General features: G+C 40.0%; 1 protein-coding gene across 1 annotated transcript; it reads left to right on the top strand.

Moving 5' to 3' along the window:
- Window positions 1-509: 509 nt before the first annotated feature.
- Window positions 510-10,206, top strand: METTL16 (methyltransferase 16, N6-methyladenosine). The gene is made up of 9 exons (XM_009102598.4): window positions 510-703; window positions 814-1,013; window positions 3,307-3,447; window positions 4,469-4,584; window positions 5,338-5,480; window positions 6,762-6,831; window positions 7,640-7,729; window positions 8,635-8,808; window positions 8,899-10,206. Exons 1-9 carry the CDS (start codon window positions 576-578, stop codon window positions 9,514-9,516), a joined length of 1,680 nt encoding a protein of 559 aa, XP_009100846.2. The 5' UTR covers window positions 510-575; the 3' UTR covers window positions 9,517-10,206.
- The last annotated feature ends 489 nt before the right edge of the window (window positions 10,207-10,695 follow it).

The following is a 10,695-nucleotide window of genomic DNA, read 5'->3' as shown; positions in this document are numbered from 1 at the left end:
GAGGCCAGGCTGAGGAAATGGGGTCTGTTCATCCTGGAGAAGCTCCTGTGGAGACCTCCCAGCAAGCTTCCAGTACCTGAAGGGGGCTACTGGGAAGCTGGAGAGGGACTCTTCGTCACTGTTGTGAAAGGGCAAGAAGTAAATTGAAAGAGGGGAAATTTAGGCTGGATATTAGGGAGGAATTCTTTACCGCGAGGGTGGTGAGGCACTGGGCAGGCAGCCCAGGGCGGCTGTGCGGGTAACCATGGTCACGTTCAAGGCCGGGCTGGATGGGGCTTTCAGCAACCCGGTCCAGTGGGAGGTATCCGGGCCCTTGGCAGAGGGGTTGGGACTAGATAATCGTTAAAGTCCCCTCTAACCCATGACATTCCGGGATCCTATGGATCCGCGGTGGTCACTTCTCCGCCTCAGCAGTGGCACCTCCGTCGCCGCGGCGGCGGGCGCTGCTCCCCCCGCGACCCGCGGCGCCTTGGTACGGCCCTCGGCGCCGCGGTGCGCGCCGGGAGCGGGCCCGGCCGGCGCGCGGGGGTGCGGCCGTGATCCCGCGCCGCGCTCCCGGCACATCCCGGCCCGACATGGCCCTCAACAAGTCCATGCACGTCCGCAACCGCTACAAGGACAAGCCCCCCGACTTCGCTTACCTGGCTGGCAAGTACCCCGAGTTCCAGCAGCACGTGCAGACCACCCTGGCGGGCAGGGTGAGGTACGGCCGGGGCGGGATGGGGCGGGCGGGTGTCCCCGGTGTGTCCCCCGTGTGTCCCCCTGGTGTGTCCGCCGCCAGGCACCCCTGAAAGCTCCGCGTGTGCCTTTCAGCCTGAACTTCAAGGATCCCGAGGCCGTGAGGGCTCTGACGTGCACCCTGCTGAAGGAGGATTTCGGGCTGACGATCGACATCCCCGTGGAAAGGCTCATTCCCACCGTCCCCTTGAGGCTGAACTACATCCACTGGGTGGAGGATCTCATCGGCCACCGGGATGCTGACAAGCAAACCCTGAGACGAGGCATTGACATAGGTAAAGCTAAATGTTTAAATCCTTATTTGCCATCAGCGACAGTAGCAGGTACTATTTGTTGCACGGGAGAACGTCAGGTTTGAGGAACAACGAGATCTGAGGTGTGCTGGCTGTGGTGGGAGGCAGTCTGAGCTCCACAGGTGTTTCATGTGCCTGCTGGGTGGGCAGCGTTCCTCTGCACAAACACAGGAATATCGTGGCACGCAATTATGTGGCTTTTCAGGGCCTGGGACTCACTTGAGTGCAGCTTTGTGTGGTATACAAAAACTGTGCTTCTAGAAATGCAGGTAAAAATGTCATTCTAAAGGATCTAAAAAGTGTTTCTCCTCAGTGTTCTAACTAGCCAATTGTGTTTTGCTGCTAATTTATTAATTTTGGTTTTGGATGTCTGCACCAGAGAGTTTGTGAGTTGGATAGCAGTAGTTTTTAGTGATCCACTTAGTAACTTTTTTTCCTGTTGTTATAGATGTGTTTGTCAAGTGAATGATCTGTCCTTTTTAAATTTCAATTTTTATTTTAACTTATTTCAATGCAGTTATATATGTGAGGTGAATGGTAAAAGAGGCCAAATTAGAAACTGGGGCAAATGCAAGCTAAGCTGTGTTTTGATTGTAGATGGTCAAAGATTTCTTGTATATTATTCAGAAAAAAATGTCTTAAGTTGGACCAAGGATCAGCAGATGGATGATACTGTCCACTTTCAGTCTAAATTATTGGGTTATATCAGGATGATATCTAGATTAGGCAGCAGATAAATGTATCAGTAGAGGTGTGAATTTATAAGATGTACACTGGTGGCCATAATTTGGTTTTCATTGGAACTTAAAGAAAGGCTCCACAAGAGCTTTCACACACAAATAATAAAATTGGCATTTGGATTCCCAGTCTTTGGTTATTCTGTATGAATTATTTGAAAGGCACTAGTACATTTGAATTTAGTTCACATCTTTTATTTTGTCAGTAGAATCTTCCTTTACAGTTTCAGAGGCTTGATTTCAAAGCCTGTTTTGTGCTGAAGAAAACTTAGAATGAAATTGAGCAATGCTGGAATTTCTTTTGTAACCTGTTTTAATGCTTGACATTAAAACTTTAAAGTTACTGAATTCCTCAAAGCTGAGGTTCAGTGATCTCTGTTACTGTGTCAGATTTTATGGTTCTTGGCATCTGCTAACACGACTTTTTGTAATGGGATTTTTTGTTCTCCTGAAATTTACTGACTTGTATTTTTAGCTGGAGTTGTGCTGGATACCAGGTTTGCATCATCACATGTGTGTCCACAGCAGGTTTCTTCTAGTAACTTTGAAATTTCTTGGACGGTTTCTGTGCATTTGATACTAGTTTTCATTTTTGAAAATGATTTCTATGAACTTCATCACGGCAGGTGCTGGGTAGAAGAGACAGATCCTCTTAAGTCCTCCACATACTGCAAAATCTTCAGTTTGAGTTTGCATGAGCTTTGATGTTTTCAGCTTTGGGAAAGCAGGAAGTCATCCGAGAGGGACTTGACAGAAGTGCTAGAAGTAACTCCTTGCTGTTGTGTACTGACAGATGAAGTTATTGATGGTTCAGTAAATTAGTGTAACAGATTCTAAATATATTGTCTAAACTCTAGTTTGGTCGTGGTGGGATATCTTTCCCTTTTCTTGTATGCATTCCCTTTAATCCTAAATTTGGTTGTCGCTGATAATTTGATCAACTAGGTATGCCATGATTATTTTGTGCTAGCATCTCTCTCTTTTTTACCAAGTTTTTATCTATCTGTCTCTCTTTTTGAATATCCTAATTGACACTTAGGTTTCTTTGATAGTTTTGGAGATTAGAGAAAGGCAGTCTTGTGGAACAGATTTTTTTTGTGGTTATTGTATGCATCAAAGTAAATTTTTTGTGATAGATGATAGAAAAGTGCAGAAGAGAGATTTATTTGTGGTAGGGTTTTTGTTTTAGTAAAGCCAGAATGTATTTGGCTTTCTTTATATAAATTAACCATTGTCATATAGAGGAAAAATAGCTTAAACCAAAGCTGATAGTTTACTAGAAATTTATTACAGATTATTAAATTATTTCTTTTATTAAAAGTGCATATTTGGCAATGGTATTTTTCAAATTACCAAAATTAAGTTCACTAAAGAATTGAGTTGCAGATGATCAATAATCAGATAATAATCAGTTGATGATTAATAATAAATTTTATTGAAGTTAGTTCTTTTTGGTATGATAAGTACATAGTTAACAGCTACACTGTATAGAACACCAGTACTTATTTTGCCTTTTTCATGGATTTTTACTTCTGCAGGGACAGGGGCATCCTGTATATACCCATTACTTGGAGCAACTTTGAATGGCTGGTATTTCCTTGCAACAGAAGTGGATGACATGTGCTTCAATTATGCCAAGAAGAATGTGGAACAAAATAACTTGTCTGATCTTATAAAAGGTACAATGTAATAAGGTATTTAGTAGCATATGAATGTTGTGGCTTATTTTTGCCATGTTCAGTGGCATATCTGAATGTGTATTCCTTCCGAATACATGTATTCCTTATTTTTACTGGACCAGAATATTTGCTGAAGTCAGTGCATGCTTAAGCCAAAAAGCTGCCTTCTCTAGCATGGGATGTGTGGATAGAGAAATACTCTTCCTTATGGAAATCTGGAAGTTAAACTTCACCCTGAGGTGTTTTTATCTCTGTATTCCTTGTCTGTTACTGAAGTATTTTGTAGTGTTTGGGTTGTTTCTGCTGGTAGGAGACCTGGAATGCTCCCCTTGGATAATTGCATGATGCTGCCACAAAGGTGTATCTTGTACAGAGGGTTTCTCATCCTCACTTCTTGAATGAAGTCCTGACACTGCCTGTAGTTGCAGAGGCAGTATGCCAGACTTGGTCTGGGAACGAGCTTGGAGAATTTTCTGAAGGAACTCAGTGTAGTAAAATTTTCTGTGTAGTAAAAATCAGGTCCATTTATGAGCTCTGAATAAAAACTTTTGAAAGCATCCATTTGAACAACATGTCTTAATCTGTTGTCTGTGTCAGTCTTGAAGATCCAGAACTTGATGTGGAGAACAATGAGAGTCACAGCTGCCACTGATTTTTAGTGGTGTGGTTTCAATACACTGGAAAAGCAGCTTGCAAAGGAACAGGCCTCATGTGAAGCTTTAGTTCCTGTAGTTGTAAGGGCTTAAAGCACATTTGTGGTTATGTTGGAGAACTTGGTATAACTCAGGTAGTCCATGTTGTTTTTAACAGATTCATGTGGTTCTGCTGCTATGTTTAAACATACAGGCTGTTTGTGTGCTAATCCTTGACCTGAAATCTTTATTTGCATGGTGATATTTGTTACGTCTCTTTTGTGGAAAGCATTGTTTAGAAAGTACAGGTTTTATGCAATGTATAATGTATATAGCATGTTAAATCAAATATGAAGTTCTTTACTGACCAAATTCACTTTTTCTAATAGTGGTTAAGGTACCACAGAAGACTCTTCTAATGGATGCACTGAAAGAAGAATCTGAGATCATTTATGATTTCTGCATGTGCAACCCCCCCTTTTTTGCCAACCAGTTGGAAGCTAAGGTAAGGTAACAAAGTGCATGTTATACATACTTCAGTACTCACTGAAAAGGTAGCAACAATTTCACCTCTTGGCTTGGGCAAGGTTGAGTGGAAAATCCCAAATCATCATGAATAGTATTTAAGTCTTCTCCCTCCTCAGCACCTAGCCCCTAAAGGAGTTCTGAAAACTTAACTGTTACCCCTCCTAAAGTGGAGAATGAGCTTCTTTCACAAGTTCTTAGTGTCTTAGAAAATGAGTTTGGAAAGTAGACAGCTAGTAAAATTGAAATCAGGTGCCTGCTGCATAACAGGCATCTGTGTAGTACAGAAGAATTAGTTCCTGGAATTTTGCTTAACTGTTTTTTACTTCCTTTGTCATGTAGATCATATCATACAGGTCATGCAATACCGACTGAATATAGCCAGAAATGTATAATGCAGGGCAGTAGTAGAGAAGATTTAAGATTTAATGAAGCACTATAGATTGTAATTGCATGGATGCACTTAACATGTCCTACATGTATTGCAACCACATATTTCATATTAGCAGAATACTGATGTGACGAGTAGCTTACCAAGGTTTGAGATTGTGGGGAATTCACTCAGGTATGTTTATTTTGAATGGATCTTTGTTATCCATGGTTCTGATGGTGGGAGGATGAGTAGAGGTGGTGGTGCTTGCTGTCCCCTAAAGATTAAGATAGGAAGCAGTGTACAAAGCAGCATAACATTTCATTAAATGTTCATGTCAAATGTTTTTGTTTTTTAATCCAGGGAGTTAATTCTCGAAATCCAGGGCGTCCCCCTCCCAGCTCTGTAAATACAGGAGGGATCACAGAAATCATGGCTGAGGGGGGAGAACTAGAATTTGTCAAAAGAATTATTCATGATAGTCTCCAGCTTAAAAAGAGGTTACGGTAAGTGTTTTGTTCCAGTCAAAAAACCCCAAACTAATACCTTTTATCTTCATCTTTGGCAGAAGTCATGCAATAATGTTATTTTTAGTACCTGTGGTCCAGTGGTATCTACTCAGTTTGTTTGATGATACTTACACATCCAATTGTTCTTGAGCAGCAATTAGAAGTTATTGCTGGAGGTATTTAAAGGCAGAAGACAAAAAAAAGCCTGTACAAGTGACATTTGTAGCTTGCAGCAAAATTAGCACATGTACCTGATAAAAGACAGATCAGGGTTCATTCTTGAGGATTTTTGGGAGGGAAGAGGCTTTATGATATTGCTTAGTTATCGACCTAAAAATTTCTGTCTTTTCCTGGCTGAATTTTGGTAACTTGCAGCTTTGCCTGCTAAATGGCACTTTTGTACTGAATGCTGTCTTGGGTGAGCAGAAGCTGCAATAAAAACCATAGTGAGGCCTTGCTTTGACCTTATTTTGAAACTGATGGCATGTTCTCAGTTTTCTTACTATATCAGCTTTCACTCCCCCAGTGTTGGACAAAACTGTCCCTTAACAACTAGGAAATCTTAAGTTTTGTACTTCAATATGTTGTATTTATGAATAAGCTTTTTTGGATCCAGTCATCAAAAAATGTGGAAGATGGGGTGTAAAGCTCAAATAATAGTTTAGATGAAGAGCAGAGCTTCATTAAAGTAATGTTTGGGAGATTCTGAAGATGTGGAGCTGGGTGAAAGGATAAGCTTCACTACAAGTAGGAAAATAACTTTTTCCTTTTTTTTTTCCTGATTTTTTTCCTCATGAAATATGGGTTATGTGATGGTAACTTGGATAAGTGAGCACAAGTGATAGTCAGTATGTCTGCTTTTGAGCAGGATTACTTGCCAATAGTTGGTTATTCCTTTTTATTCTGAGTCATTCTCCAAAGAAAGTGGAGAAGTTGAAACAAATTCTTGCAAGATGTAACATCTTCCCCATAACTGAAATCACTCTTTGAAACAAGATTGCTCATAGTTCATGTGTTGTTTATAAAATACTCCTAATGTATTTCTTAAAAGCTCAAAAAGATTTTCCTTCCCAATCTGTCTTTGGATCTTCTGTTCTGAATTTTGTTGTACTATGTCCTAGTCACTCTGTCAAAGTGTGATATTTTTTTTTGTTGTTGTTTTGGTTTTTGATCTCGTATTGTTTTTTCAGCTTTCTGATTCAAGTAGTTCTTATTGATAGCTGTCATTCTCAGTTGATCTCTATTTGTAAAACACTTTTTTTAATGTGTGCTTTGCAGATGGTACAGTTGCATGTTGGGTAAGAAATGCAGTTTGACACCACTGAAAGAAGAACTTCGAATCCAGGGGGTGAGTTTGCATAGAGTCCATATATATCCTGCCTGTGTTCTATACAGAATATAGTATGTCTCAAGTATGTGGGTAATTATTGTTGAATTATTTCATGGAGTTTTTATTACAAAAAGGAACTGCAATTCCTTGTTAGGGAAACAACTGAGGTTTAACTATTGTAGATTCAAAACTGACAGATAAGTAGCAAATATTATCTCCAAAGTTTTGTCTTTAGCACATATTGGAGCGTGTATTCAGTCTAGAAGATTCAGGGTTCCTGCTTTAAAACAGCCTTAACAAGGCTGTAGTAAAAACAAACAAACAAAATATTCTAGCTTTCTAGCAATTTGGTTGATAAAAGAAATAGTAACATGATTTAAGTGGCAGTGTTGTTTTGTTTGTGTTCAATTCTGGCACCAAGTAAAATTCTCATTAAAGAGGGCTGTGCAAAGGACTTTTGGATGGCTTTCTGGAGGAAGCATATTCTTCACTAATTCCCATACAAAGAAAATAATTGTGAGATCTGTCTATGTATTCAGTGGAAGGAAAGAGAATGGTGAAATGGTGAAATAAATTCCCAGAAAGATGAACTACCAAAAGCTGATGCTGAGCTAGATACAAAATATCTGAGTTTCCTTCTCTGTCCTTGAAATGTTGCACCTCAGTCTTAGTAAAAGGAGAGAAATGAGAGAGGGCCCTGACACCTCTGAGCCATGTCAGAAAGAATCTCCATTTGTATAATGAGAAAATACGCTTTGTTTGGAAATGTGTGCAGTAAAATAATACTGTTTATTAATTTGAAAAAATGTTTTGTTTCTTTGCATAGGTCCCTAAAGTCACTCACACAGAATTCTGCCAGGGACGCACCATGAGATGGGCACTGGCCTGGAGTTTCTATGATGATGTGCAAGTACCTGTAAGTAGCTTAATTCTGATTTGCTTGTGATTTTCTGTGCCTCTTACTTGAGGAAGGGGCTCATGAGCTGTAACTACTGTGATACAAACTGTTCTTCTTCAGACTGGAATATTGGATGTGCTGGGCTGTATGGACAGTGGAATTTCTTAGATGGTTGCCAGTCTGTTAGCAGTTGTGACGTGTGATTCATGAGTGACCCTTGTAAAGGGTGGAAAAAGGAAGCCGTTGTAGGAACTTCCTGTGGGTTTCAGTGAAAATAAGGATCATTCGTAACATACCTCAAATAGTTTAGTAGTAATAAAAATATGCTAAGTTTGGGGCTGGATTGTAATTTAAACTTCCCTCCGAGAACTCAGTTTTAATTTAACATGTAGATTCTGTTACCAAATAGGTATGACCATGTCTAACTCAGACTTGCCTACATGAATGTTAGTGGAGCTTGTTCACCTTAAATGTGAGCCAGTTGCTTTTTTGGATCTGGATGTTTGTATATTTGAATATAGGTATAGACAATAAACGATGATAAGGAAGATTCAAGTAAACTTTCAGTGCAGTTGGATCAAAATGTGGATATTGGCAGTGGGCCTGTATTCCCAAGAGCAGCCACACTTTCTCAGCTCAGGGAGATCTCATAGTTTAAAGGAACCAATGAAGCTTTTTGCCTGATACCTGAAGATAAACACCCTCTGTCCATCAGGCTAGCATAAAGTGCATGATCCTGTTAGCTGGTTTGAGTCTGAAACTCCTGGGGGTGAACTGGAGCATGGGCCAAATGAATGACTGCTTAGTGCCTTATGTTACACTCTTAATCCTCGTGTCTTATGGAATCACAGTCTTCTGAGTACAAAAGTCACCCCACTAATACTGCATAGCCTTGTAATTCTTTTCTTTCATTCTTCTTCTAGTCACCTCCCTCTAAAAGAAGAAAATTAGAAAAACCACGAAAACCAATTACATTCATGGTTTTGGCTTCTACAGTCAAAGAGTTGTCTGTCAAAGCTGCAGCTATGGGCTGGGATGCTGTAGAAGCTATTGCTGTGGTTAGAGCCTGGGTGGAGAAGATTCTCACTGATCTGAAGGTACAGTATGAAGTATTAGATATTAAAACAACGTCCTAATTGAAAGCATAACTGTGAGAGGATTGTATGAAATTCTGTTTTCTGCAATAGGTTCAGCATAAACGTGTTCCATGTGGAAAAGATGAAATTAGCCTCTTTGTGACTGCCATTGAAAACTCCTGGATTCATTTGAGGAGAAAGAAACGAGAGAGAGTAAGGCAATTACGAGAACTTCCTCGAGCTTCTGAAGATATTCTGCAAGCAATGGAGGAGGAAAAGAACAGCCAGAAGAGTGTGAGCAATAACTCAGACTGTGAAAACCCCAAGGCTGAAGACTCTGAAATGGGGTTTATGGCACCTGATGAGGATGTCCAGATGACAGCAGGTGATGAGCAACCAGAGGAATCTGCTGCCAAAGAAGAGCACAGTGATCCTGTGAAGGAAGAGGAGATGGAAGCAAAGCAGGGAGAAACATCACTTGGGAAAGGTTCTGGTGATATGAAGGAGGAACCTTGCCCTTCAGAGGAAGCTGGCAATCTGCCAGTGGAAAAAGAGCCAACCCCTAAAGAAACTAGTGGGGGTTTTCTCTTCAAGTGTTTAATGAATGTGAAGAAAGAAGGAAATGATGTAGTAGTAGAAATGCACTGGGTTGAAGGACAGAACAGAGACTTGATGAACCAGCTGTGCACGTACCTGCGGAACCAAATTCTTCGATTGGTTGCTAGTTAGCTCTTTTTCCTTCTTTGGTAAAGTAGGTCTGTCCTCAGATTTTGTAAACTATTTTTAAGGAATTAAAAATTTCAGATAGTAAAACCTGTCTTTTCCCCCTTAAAAAAAAAAAAAAAAAAAGAAGGGTAGAATGAAGATAGATGTCTCCTTTAATATTTTAAATAGCCTTTTCAAAAATGTAAGGAGGACATGAAGTGATGAGGAATAGATTTCATACTGCAGTTGTAAAACTACATGTTGAAGTGAAACATGTTTATGCTGTGAACATTTTAAATATCAGCAGTGCTTATTCTGGTCATTTCTGGCAGAATAGAAATATATATTGTTAAGTGGAAATCTTTACTGAGTTATATTCTTCAATATTTTTTCAGTACTAATACAGGAAACGGTTAGTTCGCAGTGGGAATTGTTTCCTGCAGTGAGAGCCTTTAGCAGAGGATTTCTGTATGCCTCTCCTCCCTTTAATGTATCTAACTTTTGGTCAACAGAGTAGCAGCATAGATACATTCTCCTAGTGTCAATTCATTAAAATAATTGCTTTAGGGAAAAAGTGTGTTTTGGATTTATCTGGTGCTTGGGCTTTGAAACACAGAAGAGCCTGCTGTTAGCATCTGGTTCTGTAAACTTGAACAATGAAAGAAGCTTTTTGAGCTGCTTGATTTAAAGATGATTAAAATACATTGACTCTTCTATTAGACCATCCTTTACACTTACTCAGATATAATTGTCTGAAATAACAGCAGTATTCTTAAAGAATTTTGCTTCCATTTAATTTTAAGATTTAATGATGGGAGTGAAAGCACATGCTCTTCTTCAAGTGACAGAAATTTCTGTGTGTATGCGTTTGAGATGATGACCACCGGTCCTGCTTCATGTGAAGTCAGCCTCCTAAACTGTGATCCATTTCTCTGTGGAGAGATACAGAACATGAAGAGCTTTTCTGAGTGGCGTGTGCGTGCGTGTATGTTACCCAAAACAAAGCAGGGGTGTTCAGAAGGAAATTACTGTGTGTGTTCATACTCCTGCTTTCAGTGTTCACCCTTAGCTGTCCTTATTTTTGGAAAGATCAGTATGCTTTCCTCAGTTGAAATGAAAAGCAACTTAGAAAAACCTTATTTTTTGATGTAATGCTTCTTAGCACTTCCGTGGGTGATGGACAAAGACATGCATTTTTCAGGT

Source organism: Serinus canaria, chromosome 1, assembly GCF_022539315.1.
Source record: "Serinus canaria isolate serCan28SL12 chromosome 1, serCan2020, whole genome shotgun sequence".
NCBI lineage: Eukaryota > Metazoa > Chordata > Aves > Passeriformes > Fringillidae > Serinus > Serinus canaria.
This window is presented reverse-complemented; position numbering and strand designations above follow the sequence as displayed.